This window comes from Scophthalmus maximus, chromosome 5 (assembly GCF_022379125.1).
Source record: "Scophthalmus maximus strain ysfricsl-2021 chromosome 5, ASM2237912v1, whole genome shotgun sequence".
Classification (NCBI taxonomy): Eukaryota; Metazoa; Chordata; class Actinopteri; order Pleuronectiformes; family Scophthalmidae; genus Scophthalmus; species Scophthalmus maximus.
Window position 1 is genome coordinate 1,495,385 of NC_061519.1, and position 22,295 is coordinate 1,517,679.

A 22,295-nucleotide genomic window follows, 5' to 3' on the forward strand; every position below is an offset into this window, starting at 1 on the left:
GTACTGTTTCGGTCACTATATGACCATTAAACTGAATCATGTGGAATATCATAAGCTTAGTGGTGCTTTTAGGAATGTTTGCCTGGCAACGCTTGCAAGGGGGCAAACGTTTTTTCCATTGAACCACTGAATTACCCCTTCAAAATACATCCCTTTAATCATTAAAGCATTAACATTATCTTGTGGACTATGTTATTATATCCCACTTGTCTGGGACAAAGGACTATCAAGTAATTACATTCTATTTGTATTATTAATTTAATCAAATCTTTTGGTAGACTGGTCATTACATTTTCTATATTTGATCTTTAATTGTCAAATTGAAAGACTGACTCAAAGTACCCTATAAAAAGACAAAAGTTCAGAGTGTGCACTGGCTAATCTGCGTTAGATAACATGAAAACATCATAAAACTGTCAACACTGCAAAGTGCATGCGGACACTCACACAGATCACACCAACCCCTGTTGACTGCAGAGTAGCAGACACTGACCCCTCTGCTTCTGTACACGTGTTTGCCATGAGACTGGTACTTCCTAACCCAGGACTGGATCTCCGGATTCTGAACCATGAGGACCTGGACAGGATAGAGAAGGAGGAGGCTGGTGACAGGCCCAAGTGGGACAACAAAGCCCAGTACATCCTAACCTGTGTGGGATTCTGCATCGGGCTTGGCAATGTCTGGCGATTCCCTTACCTGTGTCAAAGTCATGGAGGAGGTAAGACAGAGACCGACAGAGTAAATGGATGAGTCTGGTAAAGGATCGTTATTGTTTTGCCACCCCATTTTTTTGTCTTTGTATTAATAAACCATATTATCATACAGTCCCCAAAATCAGGGAATTTTATTGGCATAGCCTTCCATTTTTTGCTGTTTTCACTTAATGACAAAACCAAGGAAAAAAATGTGTTTTTTAAAAATCTAAAATTTTTGTCCCTCCCCTTGATTTGGTTCAGTCCAACCTGTCCCTGACTGATCGGCGCAGAGAGAGGGAAACTTCAGCCTGTTTTAACTGTTAACGAGTCAAATGTTCAGTCGGGGAAATGACTCAGGCAATTAAAACACCCACAAATTCAGTTTTGGTGTGGAAAGAAATGTAATGTAAATGAAACCATTTGCTCCATTTTCTTTTATGACAGGGTGTTTTCATTGGTCTGAAAACTAGTCCTCAACTCAAATGACACTTTAAAGTCTTGAAGAGCAAAAGTCACCCTCCGATTTTATCTCTAAATCCTTGATCTGAGATAATTTAGGTTAAAATTACCTTATTTTGAACTTCGCTTATTCATTCCTATATAGCATTACAACTATGACAACAGCTGCTACAACGATGTGTATAAAATTAACAGGTGGCACTTGAAAAAGATAATTGTTGTGAGGCAATTTCATTCCTCCAAACTGCTTGTTGCAGTTGTCAGGCTTTGAAGATGCTAACGTTGAGCATAGTAACAGCCAGGTTTAATTATCCAAATAGCATTGTGATGTGTACAAGTCTATTCCATTCAATTGTTAGTATTTGTTTTACCTTGATGATGGCCTCGTAGCGTGAAACCTCCTGCCATTTAAGGCTAGATAATCTTTTTAAGAATATAATTTCAAATACTGCATGAAAGAGTCATTTTCCTTAACATCTCCTGTCCGGATCCACCCAATCATACACTGTTGTTGATTCAATTTAGTTTTTTTATAGCAGTCGCAATTTACTTACTTATGGCGTTTCGTGACATAATCCTAGAGGCCAGGCGATGGAAAAAAAATGCAGGAAATTTGTTTTAAATTACATTTTTCTTAAAGGGGGGAGGATGCCCCGATTTCATGGATCTTTTCACGTTTTCTCCCCAGTCTCTGAGGGGAGGACCCTCAGGGGTGAAGCTATTGCTAAATATCTGAGCTGTGTACTTGACCATTTCAGTTTAACCAAAATCACTGGTCGTTCGTGCCTTAAGAAAAATATATACAGTTAAATATATCACTTATTCATGGCAAAGCAGCATCAAATGACCATCAAGTAATTGATTCTCAGGCATATGAAGTCATCTGAGGTAATGACTAAGCTTGAAATTTGTGCCAAAGACAGACATCCACTGGTCCGCTGCATATTGGCTTGGCTTGAAAGTGAATGCAAAGAATGCTATGTATTCATGTTCATCATTCATGTACGTATCATGTTTATGTGTGTGACTGTCTGTGTTAAGTGGGTCATTGTTAATTCGTTTTGGAATGCTTCACATTGAGCCACAGGAGACTGGACACATTTCAAAGACATGCATATTCAAGTATCTGTTGTTTTTCTGTAACTAGTTAACTGAAGGGGTCAGACCACTCTCTGTGGTGCATGTCATCAGCCACAGTAATGTGACAATGGATAGAAAACAATACAGAGGTTGGAGTTAAGTCTGCTGTAAGTGTCATAAAAAGGCAGGTTCTTATTTGTCTATAAAGAAAAGTATATTTATGAAACAAAAAACCTTGTTTATACTGCAGTTAGTACCGAACTGCCTTCATTGTTGTTAGGTATTATTCAAATCCTATTTCAACTTCCCCACAGGCTATGTTGTGTCATCTGCAACATCGTATCATATTAATTACACATGCTTTGTCCAAAATCTTTGTACATCAGCATATAATGTTGAGATGCATTGAGCTGAATAGTGATATGGGTCCTAGTTTGTTATTTAATCAACTCAGGCTTGAGCAGCAAAAACATTTACTTTGAATATACTAACATGCTGATGTTCAACAGGTACATAATAGTGTTTTTGATGTTAAACATATTTGTATAGCAAGTTTAACAATCAGCACAAGTACAACTGTTGGCTTCATTTCACAGTGACCAACAGCATGCACGTTGGCTGTTTGTAGGCGAGTCTGAAGCGGCTGGGATGAAAGTCAGCACCTCCAAATCTGAGGCAATTGTTCTCAGCCGGACAACTCAGATTTCCATTCAGGTTTGAATCAAGTTTCTCCTCCAAGTGAGAGAGTTGAAGTATCTTGTGGTCTTGTGGTGTCAGCAGTGAAGCATCAGGTTTTGTACTGAACCGTTGTGGCGAAGAGGAAGGTGAGTGAGATGGCTTTTGATTTGCCAGTCATCGTTTGCTAAATGTTCCAACCCTCACCTAGAGTATGGTATAATGAACAAAAGAATAAGATCACAGATACAAGCAGCTGACATGAGTTACCACTGCACGGTGACTTTGAGTCACTGCTCTTTTTTGTCTAAAGGAGCCAGTTGTAGTTGTTCAAGCATCTGATTAGGATGCCACCTGTGCACCTATCATTGGAAGTCTTACAGGCACATCCAACTTGTAGGAGAGCCTTGGGTAGACTCAAAACATGCTGGAGTGATAACACAATTCATCTACTCTGTGAATACCTAAGGAGGAGCAGGAACATATGGCTGGGGGAGAAGGATGTCTGGGCTTACCTTACTTACTCCAGCCACCGCAACCCAACTCTGGATAATGGGAAGAAAATGGATGGATGGATGGATGGATGGATGAAAGGAATGTTTACAGACACAATGTGTGGAATAACAAAATTAAAACTACTGATCACTTTCATTTTCCAGGTGCTTTTTTGATTCCCTTCCTCATTCTGCTGGTGCTGGAGGGAATGCCGCTCCTGCTACTTGAGTTTGCCATTGGCCAGCGTCTGAGGAAAGGCAGTGTGGGTGTTTGGAGGGCCATCAGCCCCTATCTTACTGGTATTGGTAAGTAGAGTAGACTCTGGAATAAAAGTGACTCTGGCTTCCTATGAGTGTTATATCCCAGTTAATGCTGCTATCCCTCAGGTATAGCCTCCATGCTGGTGTCCTTTTTGGTTGGACTGTACTACAACACCTTAATAGCCTGGATCATATGGTATCTCTTCAATTCCTTTCAAAGCCCACTGCCTTGGACCCAGTGTCCTCTCAATGACAATGGGACAGGTATTTCAATATTCACACATTTATATTACACACGTGCACACTAAAATGCCTGAATTGGACCATTGTTCATGAATATTTTTTTAAAACCTCTGCAGGATTTGTACCTGAGTGTCAACAGAGCTCCACTGTGGATTATTACTTTTACCGAGTGACTCTGAACAGTTCAGCCTCTATAGTGCACTCTGGAGGAATCCACTGGCCCATAGTGGTCTGCCTGTTAGTTGCCTGGTCCATTGTCGCCATCTGCTGCATAAGGGGCATTAGCACCTCAGGCAAGGTTTGTTGCACCTCAAGTAATTTCACCTCACTTTCTCATTTCCACCGTTGATTTTGTCAACCAAAAAGCAGTTGTTGCCAACAGATTTTATCAGCTGTAGATAGCAAGACAATTAAGCTAAGGCCAGCTTCATGAGTTGGTTAAAAATGGCTGTCATCTACATGTTTCTAGCTGAATCGTAGAACCCTAAACCCTGTAAAGGATTCTTAAATATGCACGTCATGTGCCATGTATTTTAACATGTTAGCATGATATAATGTATGGCACATTAAGTGCATATTTACTTATTTTTTTGTCCAAAAAAAAACAAACAACAAATAGTTGAGTCAACCTTCCAAACCTGTGAATTACTCATCCTACAGCCAAATGCACTTGAGCAATCAAAAGTGTCTAGTTGTGTATGGATGAAGAATCTATTTCCGGGGGAAAGGCTTAGCAAATGATAATTTATAATACATTTTCATTTTTCATGATCAATTATTCCATGTTTCCTTGTCATGACCTCAGGCAGTGTATGTCACTGCCATCCTGCCGTACATAGTGCTGGCCATCTTTCTGATCCGAGGACTGACTCTCAAAGGAGCCCTGAGTGGAATAAAGTTCCTTTTCACACCAGACGTATGTTTCAAACTCGATAGACAAAAAAACCCAGTTTCGTATCTCAAAGCTTAAAGCCAAATCACAACGTATGCCTCGCTCTTGCAGGTGGAGGAGTTGATTAAACCAACAACTTGGTTGGATGCCGGTGCCCAGGTCTTTTACTCATTTGGTTTGGCATGGGGAGGCCTCATCTCCTTCTCAAGCTACAACCCTGTTCAGTAAGAGACATTAAGAGAACCTGTTGTGTTTTATAACCACAAAACGATTTAACTCTTGCTCGCTTGAATTTAAATAAAATGATAGTATTGTCAGACATAATGTGTCCTGAAGCTTTTGCCTATTTTTTTTTCCTCAAGCAACAACTGCCTGCAAGATGCTGTGATCCTGTCTGCAGTAACTGGCTTCACCTCGGTATATGCCGCCATGGTCACCTACTCCATCATCGGCTTCAGGGCCACTGAGAACTATGACAACTGTATCAATGGGTGAGAACAGTTATTATCAAGGATTTTAAAAAGGCATGTAGACCCTTTTACTTGGCAATGGGAAAAAATACTCATTGGATGTGATTTTTCTGTAAACTACTCAACTGCACTTCTGATAAAATTATTGTTTTTTAGTTGCTGTCATCACTAAGAGTATTTAAAGTTGTAATCTTTCAGTGGACAGACAGAAATCAACAATAAGCAATCTAACTATCTCCTATCTCTATCCCTTCTAAATGTGGGCATGCTAACATGCAGTATTAACAGACTAAAATCTGACGTAAAACAGTATAACTGCACGGAAAACATCTGAACATACCCAATTGTTTTGGACAGGTTCGACTGCTGAAGCCACATATTAGCTGCAGCAATACAGTACAACTAAACACTGAACCAGGTCACAAGGGGTATCTTTATGGACAGGATAAACGATAATTTTTTTCAGTGTATATGGACATCATGTGAATTTTACATTAGGATACACTTGAAAATTCCAAGCCTATTCTCTATTATTCTGCTTTAGTTCATTGTTGTTTATGCAAAAGGCATGTATGGCCGTTTTGAGCCACACAACATTAAAATGCTTCAAAAGTGTAAAATCAAAGAAAATATGTGAGATGTTACGTCGTTGCAGGCCATCTTTTGAATTCCAGGAGACGTGACAACAATCATGTGCAAGTAGTGAACCAAGGAACAAGCTCATTCTAAACTGGTTCTTGGTACCGTGTTCTTGGTCGCAGACATACCTCGGATGTTGAGTGGTTGCCATGTGAGGCCTGGCTGGTTCAAGAAAAAAAAGACATACGGCACTAGGGAGACTAAAGTTGTCTAACAGAAGACAGATGCACAGTTAATAATCTGTGACGTATTTTGTTTCTAGAAACATCATGATATTATTGAATGCATTCGATCTTCCTGAAGACAACATCACTACGAGCAACTATGAGGCAGCATTCAATCACCTCAACAGCTCCCATCCTGACATTGTTCTTGGACTGGATATCAAGACGTGTGACATGCAGAGGCTTCTCAGCGAGGTAACAATATTGAGGATCGTCTATCAGCTACCACAGTTATTATTGTTGTTGACTCTCATCTGCTTTGTGATGAATGTGTGTTTGTCCAGGGAGTGGAGGGAACAGGTCTGGCCTTTATTGTGTTCACAGAGGCCATCACCAAGATGCCTGGTTCTCCAATCTGGTCTGTTCTCCTCTTCATCATGCTTCTCTGCTTGGGGCTCTCGACCCTGTTTGGAAACATAGAAGGCGTGGTGGTCCCATTGAGAGACCTTAATGTATTCCCTAAAAAATGGCCCCATGAAGCACTGACTGGTAACCTGGTGTTAAAAATCAACTCAACCATTTGTTCAGCTTTTTTAACTACTGAGAAAATGTCTTAAGGATCTTTCTACCTGTGTGTTTCAGGAACAACATGTGTCGTCGCCTTCCTCATCTCCCTCCTGTTTGCGCAGCATTCTGGGCTTTATTGGGTAAATCTCTTCGACAGCTTTGCTGGATCTGTTCCACTTCTGACCATCGGACTGTTTGAGATGATAGCTGTCGTTTACATCTACGGCATAGACAGGTTAGTACTTACACTATTCAAATGATTATAGCAACACATTGTCTTCATGTTTTTTCTTTACTGTATGTCTTGATATTGTGATATAGTGATATAAATCACTATAGCAAGCTGTAGGAAAAAACCCGATGTTAGTGGTGAACCTATTCAAGTCCTGTAAAACAGGATTTTATGTTATATTTCAAAACTTTTCAAAATCAATTAAAACCCTCTTTTGTGGCAGGTTTAATGAGGATTTTGAGTTCATGATCGGACATAAGCCGTCGATCTTCTGGCAGGTGTCATGGAGGTTCATCAGCCCTCTAATCGTCCTGGTTATCTTAGTTTTCTACCTGGTGACCCAAGCGCAAGAAGAGCTTGGCTATTTAGTCTGGGACCCGAACTCTGTAAGCATACACACACATACACACACACACACACAAACACACACACACACACACACACACACACACACATGTAAATATAAAAATTCCTGCTTTGTGCTATATCTTTTTTCTAATGTTACCTCATTACAAAATACACAAATTTTTGTCATGTCAGATCATTTTTAGGTGTTTTTCCTCTTTGATGCAGCAGAACGTCTCCATGTTTCACCACAAATTTGGAAAGCTTGTGCATGCTTAATACACTAACTAAAATCGTTTTTGTCCTACAGGAGGCATTTCCATCTCTTGTATCAGTACCATATCCTTCATGGATCAGTGCAGTCATATTTCTTTTGGCAGGAGTTCCCAGCGTTGCTATGCCTGTGTATGCAATATGTAGGCTGGTCTTTGTTTGCTGTAAGAAAAGTAGTGTATCCAGAGAAAAAAATGGCCTATAAAATGACTTAAGCAGTCAAGCATTCCAGAATACATCAAAATGAAAGATTATTTAATTTTTCTCGTTGAAATAAATGATTATGCCCAAGTTTTGTCTATTTACTTCCATGCACATGTTCTTAAAGATTTAATGCCGTTTTACTAACACACTTTAGTAAAGTTTTCATATATCTGCTCATTTTTTGCGCAGTTTTATGGCTGCTATATAAATGTACTTACTCATAGCACAGATATGGTTTGTTGTTGTATTGGTCTTTTCTGACCTTAAAGACAAATTTAGTTTTCCATCCATCCATCCATCCATGCATCATGCATTTTACCAGCTTATACTGTTTATGGGAAGGCATATTAATCTGTCAATGTGTATAGATTATTTGCAGGTTTTGCTGGTCAAATCATTTTTGTCTCAGCGTAGTATCATACAATATAACGTTACACAAGACACAACTAATGAAAAATATAAGAAATATCATCCACTATTTAAACATGTCTGCATATGAAAGGATAAGAAATACAGCAAATAAAAAGTTTTTGTCTGAAAATGGAAATGTTTGTCTTGTGTGACTCTGATCTCTAGAAAAAAATACTTGAATATGATGCACCAACTCATTACATCTCCATTTAGATAAAGATTGTGGTGGGTTAAAGAGTAACAGTGAACAAATGACAAAAAGGCAAACACACGAGGCGACGCATCAGTTGGTTATGAAGTGTTTAAACATGCAGAAGATGTAGAGTAGCAAACTGTGCAGGATAGGGAGACATCACTCTGACAATATGGTCAGGTGAAAGCACAACTTAAAGGTGAAGTAAGCGATTTCAAACCAATACACTTTTTGTAAATTTAAGTGAATATTTCCTCACGGTCCACTAGCTGTCGGTTCTGTTTGTGCGCTGAAAATAATTCCAGGTTTTCGGTTCGGCCCTGGCTCCGTAAATTGAAAACACAAAAAACAGCAACATCACAACATTGTGTGCAGTTTATAAACATCACCCGCTGACACCTTAAGAGATGTGCTAGCATATGAAGCTTTGACTCAGGGATATTGGCGTAGTGGTTAGCGCATCGGTCTCCCATACCCGAGGCTGCGGGTTTGTGGCCCGGCCAGCACAGTCAAATCTCAACAATAACAAAGAGAGAGACAAGCGCTCCTACTGCCCCTTTAAGAGGGGACTTAAAGAAGACATTGCTGAGTCAGCGGACCTCAGGCAGATTCTTCCAGAGCCCTGGGGATTTCTGACTGCTAATGCAGCCCTGGCTCTGTAAATTGAAAAAAAAAATGGTGCAACAACACTGTGAGCAATTTGCAAACATTAATCCCCGACACTTAAAGCTACAGTGTGTAATATTTAGAAGAAATTATTCACAGAAATTGAATATATTGTCCATAACTATGTGTTCATATTTGTATAATCACCTGCAACAAAGAACCAATGTTTTTTCATCAACTTTGAATGAGTTAAATATAGTTACATGTGGATGCGATCTCCGTGTGACTCACCATGTTTGCTACGTCGTGTTGAATACGGTTGCACAAAACAGTCCTAAATATGTCGCATTTGCGTTGAATTTTCAGAGCTGCCAGACACCGGAAATGGAATCAGTGGTGCACCACAATAAAGTGTCCCCTGTCAGGTGCTCAGTTGGTTGCGGTTAGCAACTTTACCACCAGATGCCGCCAGAAAAGTACAAAAATTACACACTGGGGCTTCAAGAGGTGCTAGCAACTGCTCGAGTGCTGTCAGAAAACCAACAACAAACAATCTTTCTCCAAAATCGCTTACTGCCCCTTTAATGGCAATATGCTCTGTGATAGAGGCAGAGGAGAGAACAGAAATATCAAAGGTTCCGTCAGATGTCATAATATCAACAGATGCCCTCCTCTAATTAACAGTATAGTGATCTACTGCTTTATATGTGATTTAATCTGATATATACTATTATACAGTAGGCACTAAATAAGATTTACAACTGATAATAACAAACTCAAACAACTAATAATGACAATAAAATAACCATTTCCAGCCAAACTGAACTTTGCCCCTTGCTCATTTGGTGCACCCACTCAACTTTCAAACTCTGTGATTCACACAAAATAAAAATAAGAGCGAGTAAACATATATAACACCCGCTGATATACAGCACTGAATCCCATTGAAGCATCATCCTCAGGTGGTAGAGCTCTACTGTAGACTGAACACAAAACTATGTGAGTTAAAAAAAAGGCTGATGACAATGTTACATCTTCATCATATACATATTCTGGGGTGATTTCAGAAGTGGGGGACAGTGAAGTTATCTGGAGACTGGGAGTTGTCATTTAGTATTCTCAAATTATGAAAAAAATGTGTGTGGTTTTTGTTTTAGAATATAGTCTTAAATGTTATAAAATATTTGGGATGTATCCCGTGATTAAAACAAAGTACAACACATTGTATATAACTGAATCTAAAAAAATTACAATATAATCTAAACATGACTGTATTATTCCCAACATATCAATAAAATACCTGGCACAAATATGTGGGTATTTATCGGAGGAACAGATGAGGTTATGTAATGAGGGAGCCTTGAAATAGACTGGCCTATAATAATTTTATAAGTTACCGATTAAACAATTATAGGGTGCAAGGTTGTGATGGGGAACAAGACGTGAACCTCTTGTCATAAATGTAGCGAGTGAGTAGGTCAATGTTTACAACAGGATGGAAAAATACAGGAACTACAGTAGGATGTATGGATCCATATGACAATCAATGCTGATATTAGAGAATAAACTACAGTTCCTTTTATGTCCTGTACACTTTCAATCGGAATCAACATACGGTTAAGGATAACATTGAGTTTCCCTAAATTTCTCGATGTTTCTACCAACTTTCTTTGTACAGGACGCGTACAGGACGTGAACACATATGAACGTATCCCAGGTGTGCTCATTGCTCAGCATCAGCGGGACCCCCTTCACTATAGACCCCTCAGCTTTAGATAATAAAGCAGGGCCCGACCAAAGATCTTTATAAGCTCAGCTAATATTGTGTTGAAGTGCTGAATCCCAGAAAAAGATGCAAATGATTTGGCACAATCCACTTGACACTCAGTGAGACTGGAACTTCTGGGGGAACATGGGGCACCTGCCCAACTGGTGCAGCCTTGGTCATTAAAGCTGTTAATTGCATCACCTCCAATTACATAATTCTGTCTATTACCACAATCAAAACCATTAAACAACAGAAAATGAATGTACAACTCATTGTAAACTGTCATTAGATTGATGCACACATTTATCATTAGCAGTGACTAGTAGAAATAGTGTTTACTGTTGGTAATGGAAAATTATGAAATCATTCTTCTATCTATTATTTTTGAATGAGTTACCCTTCATACCATTCTCGGAGCAATCATGGTGATATAAAATAGAAGTACTGAGTGTGCACTACCTAATCTGAACTGCAGCAGATAAAGTAAAAGCTCATAAACATGTCTCAATCTCTCTAGGTGCATACTCCAAGCTGTCACTTTGACTTGCAAGAACGACAGCGTGGACATCTGTGCTTCAGCAGGATCGTCATGAGACTGGTACTTCCCAACCCAGGGCTGGATCGCCGGATCCTCAACCATAAGGATCTGGAGAGGCTGGAGGAACAGGGCGACAGTGACAGGCCCAAGTGGGACAACAAAGCCCAGTACATCCTAACATGTGTTGGATTCTGCATTGGGATTGGCAACGTGTGGCGATTTCCTTACTTGTGTCAAAGTCATGGAGGAGGTAAGACAAGATGGACATGGTTAGAGTCTTATGATAGTCTGTCTGATTCTTAAATAGAAGGAACAGTGTGTTCTTTCCTGGAGGGACTCCTGGAGTGTTACTATCAGTCTTTAAAGGGGTTACCGTGGTGACAAATACTGTGAGCGCTTTCACTTTCAAAGTATGTGGCTGTGTTAAGTGAAGCATTGTGCATCCGCGACAGCGTGGATTAAATTCAAAGGGGAGAAGATAATTTTCTGAAGATAATATACTGTAGGAGGTATATCTATTGTTTTTACGTTACAACTAGAACTACACATTCAAGCCGTTATCTAATGCTCATGAGTCATGGATGGATGGTGAAAGCGGAAATTATTCTTAATTATTATTATTCACTGCAGTACAGAAGACGTTAATAGTACGCTTTGTCCTTACAAATACTCCAAACACACCTATGACTACTTCTACCACCTACATTAACACGAATATGTTAAAAAAAAAAGTGGGTCAGCAGTATTCCTGGAGGATGTCAGGAGTTAAAGGGGCAGTAAGCGATTCTAAAGACACACCACTAGGCCAAAACTGCGGAGTTGCAGCGCACCCATCAGCACGTCTGTTAAGGTGTCGTCGAGTGATGTTTACAAACTGCACTCGCATGGTGGAGTTCACATTATTTTTTTAGTTTTCGATTTACGGTGCCGGGGCTGCGCCAAAAACCCAGATTTTTTACGGCACACACACAAAAGCGACAGCTAACGGGCGGTGAGGAAATATTTGCTGATTTTTACAGACGTGCTAGTGGATGATGCTGCAACTAAGGGCTTTTGGCTTAGTGGTGAGTGCGTCTGACTCCCATACCGAAGGTCACAGGTCCACGGCCCGGCCATAGCAGTAAAATCACAACAACAACAAAGAGAGAAACAAGCTTTCTCCAAAATCGCTTACTGACCCTTTAAGCCACGAGAGAGAGAGGAAAAAGACCCAGAAAGGCCGTAAGTCAGTCAGAGGTCGCAGGTACGAGCAAACAACCCCACCAGCCCCGCCCACAAGCTACCTGCATGGAGGAAATAAAGCTGGACAGGTAAAAAAGAGACAGGGAGGCAGAGCAGGTGGGGCTGTCACAAGGGTAATTAATATTACTGAGTACTGTTCACACCCAGTGGGAATGTTTTCAGCCTGAACCTTGTATTCAACACCCTACTTGGGTATTGCTTTAGTAGGCAATACCCAAGTAGGATATTGAATCCAAGTAGGGTATTGATTTAGTAATACCCTACTTGGGTAACTGTCAGATGTTCAGTACGGTGTAGTTGACAGTGTAGTGGAATTGCTTTTTTGTCAAATACAAGATAAGATCATTTGTGTACATATGTATATATATATATATATATATATATATATATATATATATATATATATATATATATATATATTTACAGTGTATTTATGTATATATCATGGTGTGACATAAAAAAAAAGTAAGAAACTTATTTTCTCACAAGCCCCAGTGAGTAATTTTTGTAATTTTCTGGCGGCATCAGGTGGTAAAGGTGCAAACCGCAACCAACTGAGTACCCAACAGTTGACACTTTATGGTGGCGCACTGCTAATTCCATTTCCTGTTTCCAGCAGCGCTCAAAATTCTACGCGAATGTGACGTATTCTGCACCATTTTGTGCAGCCGTATTCAACACGACGTAGTAAACATGGAGACTTACATGGAGGTCGGTTCCACCTCATGTAACTATATTTAACTCATTCAAAGTTGACGAAAACACATCAGTTCTTTGTTGCAGGTCATTACACATATATGAACCCAGTTATTCTGTGAATAAGTTCTCTCAAATACTAAACATTGTAGCTTTAAATAAATGTGAGTGAAACTTTGCTGTATTTCTTTTTAAACTGTTAAACATTTTACCAATGTAACATAAGTGATGATTATATCTCCCTGAAGAACAGTTTTTAAGCTATTTCGAGATATAAAAATGTTTTTTATGATAATATATTTATTTTTAAAATCCAGATTGTGAGGGGTGGTGATGAAAAGCAGGACCCAACTCCAAAGTGTAGGAACAAAAGTGACTAAATGAGGGGAGAAGAAAAAAGAGGAAAAATAAAATCCCCACATTAGATGGAAATGCTTCATAGGCAACGGTAACTTACATGATGACGTGGGTCATATTCATACTCTTCTTCTTCTACTACTAATACTTTGGATTTAATCATTTTCGTTGGTGCATGGCGCTTCACATTATATATTGCTGCCTCAATGAATAGTGGGGCGTCTATTTCTCCTTTCATTTCGCATAGGAAAGTCCAGTTTACCCTATGCAAAAGGAGATAGGAAAGGAAGCATTCAAGCACCTTTCCTAAACATTTAGAGAATCTGGGTGAGGTCATATTGTCAAATTGGCTTCGGAAGTTTCCTAAATCTTGAAGTCACCCGGAAGTATTTCATCAGCAACCATGATAAGAGTTGTTCGGATTCTCTAAATGCATATGAAAGGAGCTTCAATGCTTCCTTTCCTATCTCCTTTGGCATAGGGTACATTGGACCTTCCTATGCGAAAGGAGAGGAGATATAGACGCCCCACAATTCATTGCGGAAGCGATATTCAACGTGACGCGCCATGCACGAGCATAAACGGTTCAATCCGAAGTAGAAGTAGAAGAAGTAGAAGAGTATGAATATGACCCAGAAGAGACGCACGTCATCATGTAGGTTACTGTTGCATATGAATCATTTACATCTGATGTCACACGGCGGTAAAACACACGGAAACATGCTGATGGAAATGCTAAGGTTTTTGGAGTCCATCTTCGGAAATTTGTACTTTCACCACAGCAGACTCATCAACAATATAGTGAAAGTCAAGTCGGATTCTCTGAGCACTGCTGTCGGCTTTTCCTAATTCCTATTGAACCTTTACACCTTTCCTTGACCTCATGCCATTTTCCACTGAGGTCAAGTTAGTATATAGGAATAGTAGAAAGGCAGGACATTTCAACATCACCTCTTACAGTGTTTCCCCAGGTTTACTGGTTTGGGGCGGGGGTTGTAGGGTTAGGGTTAGGTTTCACAAATCACGTTAAGTTTCATCCACAATCTTTTCTAAAGGAATGAGGAATAAGGTGTATAAGGAAAATGACCTCAAATGACTTCTGCTTGCCCCTCCAATTCAATGGTAGGGGAAACACTGTCTTATCATGGCTGCCGATTAAATACTTCCAGGTCATTTCAGGATGAAGGAATATTCCTAAGCAAATTTGACAAATCAAATTGTCCTACCTATCTACTATTCCTATCTACTATTCCTTGACCTCAGTGGAAAACTTCATGAGGTCAAGGAAATGTGTAAATGAGGACTCATAGGACTAAGGAAAAGCAGACAACGCTGCTCAGAGAATCCGACTCGACTTTCACTGTACTACGTCATCGGGCGACAGCTGATGTTATCTGCCGTGGTGAAACTACAAATTTCTGAAGATGAACTACAAAAAACGCCAGTGGCTCCATCAGCATGTTTCAGTGTTTTAACACTGTGTGACATCAGATGAAAATGATTCATACGTAACAGTAACCGACATGATGACGTGCGTCTATTCTGGGTCATATTCATACTCTTCTACTTTGGATTCAGCACCAGAGCAGCCGGACATGGCAGATTACAGGAATTAAAGGACATTTTTGAGTTAAGTGTGTGTCAAAGAATAAAGTGCTCATCCTGAGTCAGAAACGTGTGTGTGTGTTGTGCCAAGGGAACTCACCGAGGTAACGACGTGTTACTATATAACAAATGCGGCTCGAGAAGGTATCATGTGTTTATACTAATTCACATTTGCGTGCACAAAATGAAACTCGCAATTTCAAGCAGCAAACAGTGAGGACCAGTCCAGTCAATATATGGAAATGATGATGGCTCTCCTCAGTCCAGTCCATAATTTTAGCTGAGCTGATAACATTTATAATAAATATTATCTATAATTAACAGTTGCTAAGCTTAAATTTGTCAGTAGAGGAGATGCATCAATAAATATTGTTTGTTTCTGTATAAATTCATCCTTAGAGTGCCAGATGGAGCAAACAGTTGTGAAAGGAAGGAGTATTGTAGAGGAGCACTGTGGTGTCATGTGTAACTTAACTGTGTGGCTCATGAGTCATGTAGGAGGGCCCTTAGCAGAATCTTGCTTGTCATATTTTCTAATGTAAATATATATTTTTTACTGGAAGAGATGCAATTTTTGTGATTCAGGTGCAATATATATATGTATATGTATATATATATACATATATATATATATACATATTTGGGTGCATGACGTGTTTCAGTAAGATGTGAGCATCAGTGGAAGGGCTTGTGTGGCATTTGTCATGTTTTGGTTGGGTCTTAATTTTTTCTGTAGTATGTACGGTAAGCCTGTACTTTAGCTATATGTTCTTGTAAATGGTGTTCATGTCATAGTAAATAGTTATAGTTTTTTACGAAGAGGGGGTGCACTTCAAGAGTAGTCACCCTGGGGCACCCTAGGGTGTTAATCCGGGCCTGCTGCAATCCAATGAAAAGTAGGCTATCTCGTGTATCTCGAGGGTAACACCAGAGAAGGTTATGTCATACTAAAAGACAGAAATGGTTGCTGAATTAAAGAGAGAGTGAGAGGTATTACACCAATTTCCCTCCCTCAAGACTTTGTCGCAAAAAAAGAGAAATATCACATGTTGTACTTATTTTCATGATATTTTATAACATTAGCCTTAAGGTTGTCTACTGTAACAGCAAAAGTATTTTAATAAATGAATGTAATTACTGCATTTAAAACATCATCATTATGTAGTAGAACGTGCAGTTTTTAAAAACAATAAATAAATAATAATAATAATAATAAAATATATGTAACACCTTCAGTCGGAGGAAGTATGTGACAAAAAACATGCTGGACAGCCACACCTTACAATTTTTTTTTTATAACAAGGCAGGTCAAGTTATGTCCATTCCAAATTTCCCCATTGTGGGACGAATAAAGGCATATCTTATCTTAAACAAAAAAATGTTTAACCATTTACAACCATTTACACCCATTTACACCCATTTACAACCATTTACGATTACAACTCTAACTGTATTGATTTTTATCTGATTACATCCATTTTCCAGGTGCCTTTTTGATCCCCTACCTCATCCTGCTGGTGCTGGAGGGAATGCCGCTCCTGCTACTGGAGTTTGCCATTGGCCAACGTCTGAGGAAAGGTAGCGTGGGAGTGTGGAGGTCCATCAGCCCCTATCTGACTGGTATTGGTAAGTAGAGTAGGCTCTGTAATAAAAGTGACTCTCTGGTTGTCCTATGAGTGTTAATGATCAAGATAATAAATTGGACTGAATTGGAAGCACCTTTCACGGTACCCAAGGCCGCTTTACAGAGATTGGAAAATGAAGAATATAAACAATTTTAAGTTACTGAGGATGATGACACTAGTGGTCAAAGGCCTTTTTATGAACAGTTGGGTTTTAAAGATGACATAATATGCTCATATTCAGGTTCATACTTTTAATTTGGGTGACTACTTGCTCTGATTGGCCAGCTGGCCCAGTCTGTTGTGATTGGTCAACCGATTACCGATTTTAAAAATGTGTAGCTAATGTCATACCCTTTCACCAGAAAAGTGGAAAATTCTCAGATTTCAGGCTGAGAATTTTTACCCCAAAAGAGTCCAACTGTGATCTCAGAGTGGAAGAGAAACCTGAACCAGTTGTTCAGAGCCAGGCTGTAGGGTTTAGCCAGCTCACAAAAAACAAGAACAGTGTGGTCTTTTATTTCAGTTTGTGAGCCAGCAGGCTCCACAGATACAAACATTTATGTGCACAAACACTGATAAGGTGATTTTTGCATAATATGTCACCTTTAAGGATTTCTTTATAAATCTGTCCAGAGATGGGGCATTGCAGAGTTGCCCTGTCACCATGGGTTCTCAGGCTTGTACAGTGGATGGTGAGCAGACCCATAGCGAAGGACCATGGGTTCAGGGATGGGGTAGGGGGGTGGAGGAGGTCAGACAGGTACTGGGTGGCCAGGGCATGCAGGAATGTAGAGGTGAGGAGGAGGATTTTGTACATGATGTGAAACTTGACCAGAAGTGTTCTATCCTGCTGTCCCTCAGGTATAGCCTCCATGCTGGTGTCCTTTTTGGTTGGACTGTACTACAACACTTTAATAGCCTGGATCATGTGGTATCTCTTCAATTCCTTTCAAAGCCCACTGCCTTGGACCCAGTGTCCTCTCAATGACAATGGGACAGGTATTTGAATTAACATACATTTATATTACACAAATACACATGCACACTAAAGTGGCTGAATTGCATCATTGTTTGTATTTTTTTTTTCTTTTTTTTTTTTTTGCATTCGCAGGATTTGTACCTGAGTGTCAACAGAGCTCCACTGTGGATTATTTCTTTTACCGAGTGACTCTGAACAGTTCAGCCTCTATAGCGGACTCTGGAGGAATCCACTGGCCCATAGTGGTCTGCCTGTTGGCTGCCTGGACATTCATCTGTATCTGTTACATACGTGGGATCGGCACTTCAGGCAAGGTTTGTTGAAGTGTCTTTTAGACATTATGAATCACCACCATCAATACTATTTTATATATTTTTTTTCATATCTTTTCATGACCTCAGGCAGTGTACGTCACTGCCATCCTGCCGTACATAGTGCTGGCCATCTTCCTGATCCGAGGACTGACTCTCAAAGGAGCCCTGAGTGGAATAAAGTTCCTCTTCACACCAGACGTATGTTTCCAATCACTATCGTGGAAAAAAAATCATTTATCTCAAATTATGTATCTCATTAGACAAAGACGGATAACGTGTGCCTCCCTCCTGCAGGTGAATGAGTTGATGAACCCCACAACATGGCTGGATGCAGGCGCCCAGGTCTTTTATGCCTTCAGTATAGCATGGGGAGGCCTCATCTCCTTCTCAAGCTACAATCCCATTCAGTAAGAGACATTTCACTTCGAGGACAGACTTCAAACAGAAAGCGGCCATTGTGAGACATGATGTGACCCGAATCCTTTGCCCGTTTCCTTTTCCCAAGCAACAACTGCATGCAAGACGCCGTGATCCTCACCGCCGTAACCGGCTTCACCTCGGTCTATGCCGCCATGGTCACCTACACCATAATCGGCTTCAGGGCCACTGAGAATTATGACAAGTGTATCAGTGAGTGAGTACATTGTGCCAGTGAGTCGTCGCAGAATGTGACTTTCGAAGAAAAAAAAACGAATCTGTAGTCCAAACATCAAAACACAAAGGAATAGAGGAAATGTTTTCTATTACGTGAGTTTTAATGTCTGTAAAGTCTCCAGTAATGAATACATTTTTCATTTTTATATAGTAAATGGACTACTTATATAGTGCTTCTCTATTTTTCGACCACACAAAGCACCTTACAGTACAAGCCCCATTCATCACTTTACACACACACACACAAACAGTGCCACCACAGCCCTCAGGTGCAATTTTAGGGTTAAATGGGCAATCAGATCAAACCTTCTGGTTAATGGACAGCCCTCTTTTTCTCCTGAGCCACAGCTGCCCACTATCATATTTTTTAATATTGACATCAGGAATGCAGTTCCTAATCCGTGACATATTTTGTTTCTAGAAACATCATGACATTATTGAATGCATTCGATCTTCCTGAAGACAACATCACTACGAGCAACTATGAGGCAGCATTCAATCACCTCAACAGCTCCCATCCTGACATTGTTCTTGGACTGGATATCAAGACGTGTGACATGCAGAGGCTTCTCAGCGAGGTAACAATATTGAGGATCGTCTATCAGCTACCACAGTTATTATTGTTGTTGACTCTCATCTGCTTTGTGATGAATGTGTGTTTGTCCAGGGAGTGGAGGGAACAGGTCTGGCCTTTATTGTGTTCACAGAGGCCATCACCAAGATGCCTGGTTCTCCAATCTGGTCTGTCCTCTTTTTCCTCATGCTACTCTGCTTGGGGCTCTCGACCCTGATTGGCAACATAGAAGGAGTGGTGGTCCCCTTGAGAGACCTGAAGATGCTTCCTCAAAATTGGCCCCAAGAAGCCCTAACTGGTATTTTGTGTTAAAACAGTCGACACATCAGCTGTGTAACCCAGACGAACGAACACCAGCTCCCATTGTCTTCGTATGTGTGTTTCAGGAACAACATGTGTTGTCGCCTTCCTCATCTCCCTCCTGTTTGCGCAGCATTCAGGGTTTTATTGGGTAACTCTCTTCGACAGCTTTGCTGGATCGGTTCCACTTCTGACCATTGGACTGTTTGAGTTGATAGCGGTCGTTCACATATACGGCATAGACAGGTTAGTTCTTTAATATGCTATTGTATTAAACTGTTTGGCCTACTGGAAAGTTGCAATATTTGTTCTAATGATGAATAAAATATTAATAATAATAATAATAATCAATATAATGTATTTAATTAAAGCTGTGTTAATCATTTTCAAAAAAATATGTATATGTGAAATGGGCCAACTGATAAGGCAACAAGTTATTTTCACCATAATATGCAGTTGCACCAGAACTGCAACACTTATTGGTGCTATATCTATTTCCTTATTAGGCTGTGATAAACGTTTTTGGAACCGTTTCTGTTCTCTTCTATTATCCATACCCTCTTGTGTGGCAGGTTCAATGAGGACTTGGAGTTCATGATCGGACATAAGCCGTCGATCTTCTGGCAGTTGTCATGGCGGTTCGTCAGCCCTCTGATCATCCTGGTTATTTTAGTTTTCTACCTGGTGATCCAAGCTCAAGAGGAGCTCTCCTATTTAGTCTGGGACCCCAACTCTGTAAGAGCACAAACTCACAACAGTGAACAATACGTGATGTCAGAGAACAAGGAAAAAATGTCTGGTAAATGTTTATAGTACAACATGTAATAATAACTTGTCTTTACTGATCACACAGTTTTGTGGTTTACAGGAGGAGTTTCCGGCTCTGGTATCAGTACCATATCCTTCATGGGTCAACGCAGCCATATTCCTTTTGGCAGGAGTCCCCAGTCTGATAGTGCCTGTATATGCATTATGTCGGCTGGTCTTGGTTTGCTGTAGAAAAATGACTACATCCACAAAATGAGCACAGTTTCCAACAGTGATTAAAACATCATGACATTTTATAATATAACAATATGCATCTTTATTTAATGTGTTGTGTTGCTTTGTAAACCATGTATGTGACTTACACCTGCAAACTTTGTGTGACAAACATATATATATATATATATATATATATATGTACACACACGTATATAACTGATGTTTAACATATAAATAGACAAGGAGCAGACTCAGTCACCTCAAGCATCATATTTTTTTGTGATGTAAATATTTTTGCTGTGACATATTTTTAAGAGAAAATAATTATTGTGTATTACTTTTGTAAATGTTTGAGTTCCAAAAGTGATTAAAACTATTTAAACGATTTGTTGTATCTTCACTAATACAGTGATTACAGCATGGGAGTAGTGTCCACACACACACACACACACACACACACACACACACACACACACACACACACAGTGGCTTTGCAGATGCATGTTTTCACCAGTAGGTGGCAGAATCAGACAACTGCTTGGAATTGTATCAATTCCACAGGGACAGACGTTCAAATGTTACAGACTTCAATCATACTTTTCTCAGATGTAAGAGTCTGATTTGGCATTGATACAAAAATGGTGCCACATATCACTTTTTTTCCACAAGCTAATTGTTTCAAATATGTTAATTATGAAGTTGATAAGCTTTAAACTGATATAGTTGTGAAAGTTGAAGATTTTTCACATCAAAGAATAAGTTTTACAATGTTCAAAGATCTTGCCTCAAAAAGTCATCAGTTTCCCATTTGCACATTAGAGCAGGTTTTGCCTGTCGTTCCTCCTGTTCATTCTCTCATTAAAAGAATTATTTGAATGTGTTTCTAATGTAAGCGCACAAAATAGTCCTACCTTTGTGCAAAAATTTAAGTTCATCCAAACCTAGTATGAAACTTGAGAAATCTAAAATATTCGGGGGTTTGTCTCTGCTCACACTGGCAGCAGTCTATGACAGGGCCAAGAAATATTGAAAGACAAAACATTTGTTTGAACAAATAAGAAAAATCACCTAACCTGTCTGTTGTGTATGCTATTGTTTGATAGCTTTAACACCTGGTTGTTGTGGCTATAAATAATGGGGTACATTGTTTAGTAGACTAAGCAATAACTTTAACAACATTAGGATTTGTATGATGTAAAAGATCTACCTCCTTTTTTGCTGCGATTGTTAATTGATGTCAGTGGGCCATCTCCATGGAGTTGTCGTACCCTCACACACACACCCCCATAAAACCCAAACGCCAAATCTGCATTAGAATTTTGAAACCCAGAAACCATGACATCCAGCATCTCCTCTCTGCAAACTTTTTATCAGCCAATGATAATCAATTTATGGCCTTCTTCAAAACGAAAAGTCCTTCTGTCCTCTCTGGCTCCTCCACTCTGCCTGCACCAACTGCCTACTCTCTCTCTGAGATCTTCCAGCCCCTTCCCAGAAGTCTCGAAGCAAGAGGTTGAGGAGATCATCAGGAGGATGAAAACGTTTTCATTCACTGTACCTCTTATATCAAAAAACAACGACAACAGCATTACAGCAAGTGACATGACAGCAGGATAGGACTGAGCAGCAAAGATAACAACTTTTCTACAGAGGCCTGACATATATCTGCATAACAAGATTGTGAAACAGCATATCCAAACAGTTTTCCATGTAGACACCTGTCAGCAGCACCTCGATAACCACCTCAAGAAGAGA

At 39.8% G+C, this 22,295-nt stretch overlaps 2 protein-coding genes across 3 annotated transcripts; both read left to right on the forward strand.

Annotated features, from left to right (window-relative positions):
• The first annotated feature begins 98 nt into the window (after positions 1–98).
• On the forward strand, positions 99–8,241 carry LOC118311179 (sodium-dependent neutral amino acid transporter B(0)AT1). 2 transcript variants are annotated; one of them, XM_035634785.2, is made up of 13 exons: positions 581–719; positions 2,832–2,949; positions 3,570–3,710; positions 3,792–3,929; positions 4,025–4,206; positions 4,714–4,824; positions 4,912–5,024; positions 5,163–5,291; positions 6,172–6,328; positions 6,418–6,622; positions 6,716–6,875; positions 7,096–7,258; positions 7,528–8,241. In XM_035634785.2, the coding sequence occupies exons 3-13, from the start codon at positions 3,614–3,616 to the stop codon at positions 7,693–7,695; spliced, it is 1,623 nt and encodes a 540-aa protein (XP_035490678.1). In that variant the 5' UTR covers positions 581–719; positions 2,832–2,949; positions 3,570–3,613; the 3' UTR covers positions 7,696–8,241. The 2 variants fall into 2 exon arrangements, with proteins under 2 accessions (XP_035490677.1, XP_035490678.1); XM_035634784.2 differs by lacking the exon at positions 2,832–2,949 and having other exon boundaries at positions 99–719.
• A 2,934-nt stretch (positions 8,242–11,175) lies between these two features.
• LOC118311571 (sodium-dependent neutral amino acid transporter B(0)AT1) lies at positions 11,176–20,925 on the forward strand. Its single transcript, XM_035635567.2, has 12 exons — positions 11,176–11,460; positions 16,596–16,736; positions 17,597–17,734; positions 17,847–18,028; positions 18,116–18,226; positions 18,323–18,435; positions 18,534–18,662; positions 19,104–19,260; positions 19,350–19,554; positions 19,643–19,802; positions 20,129–20,291; positions 20,425–20,925. Exons 1-12 carry the CDS (start codon positions 11,262–11,264, stop codon positions 20,578–20,580), a joined length of 1,854 nt encoding a protein of 617 aa, XP_035491460.1. The 5' UTR covers positions 11,176–11,261; the 3' UTR covers positions 20,581–20,925.
• Positions 20,926–22,295: the final 1,370 nt, after the last annotated feature.

Bases quoted from the DNA above. Each gene is read 5' to 3' on its own strand.
- LOC118311179 (XM_035634784.2), top strand. From the start codon at position 434: ATGCGGACACTCACACAGATCACACCAACCCCTGTTGACTGCAGAGTA. The intron at 5,025-5,162 runs GTAAGAGACATT...TTTTTCCTCAAG, and splicing joins TCAAGCTACAACCCTGTTCA to CAACAACTGCCTGCAAGATG. The intron at 5,292-6,171 runs GTGAGAACAGTT...TTTTGTTTCTAG, and splicing joins TATGACAACTGTATCAATGG to AAACATCATGATATTATTGA.
- LOC118311571 (XM_035635567.2), top strand. From the start codon at position 11,262: ATGAGACTGGTACTTCCCAACCCAGGGCTGGATCGCCGGATCCTCAAC. The intron at 11,461-16,595 runs GTAAGACAAGAT...TCCATTTTCCAG, and splicing joins GTGTCAAAGTCATGGAGGAG to GTGCCTTTTTGATCCCCTAC. The intron at 18,436-18,533 runs GTAAGAGACATT...CCTTTTCCCAAG, and splicing joins TCAAGCTACAATCCCATTCA to CAACAACTGCATGCAAGACG.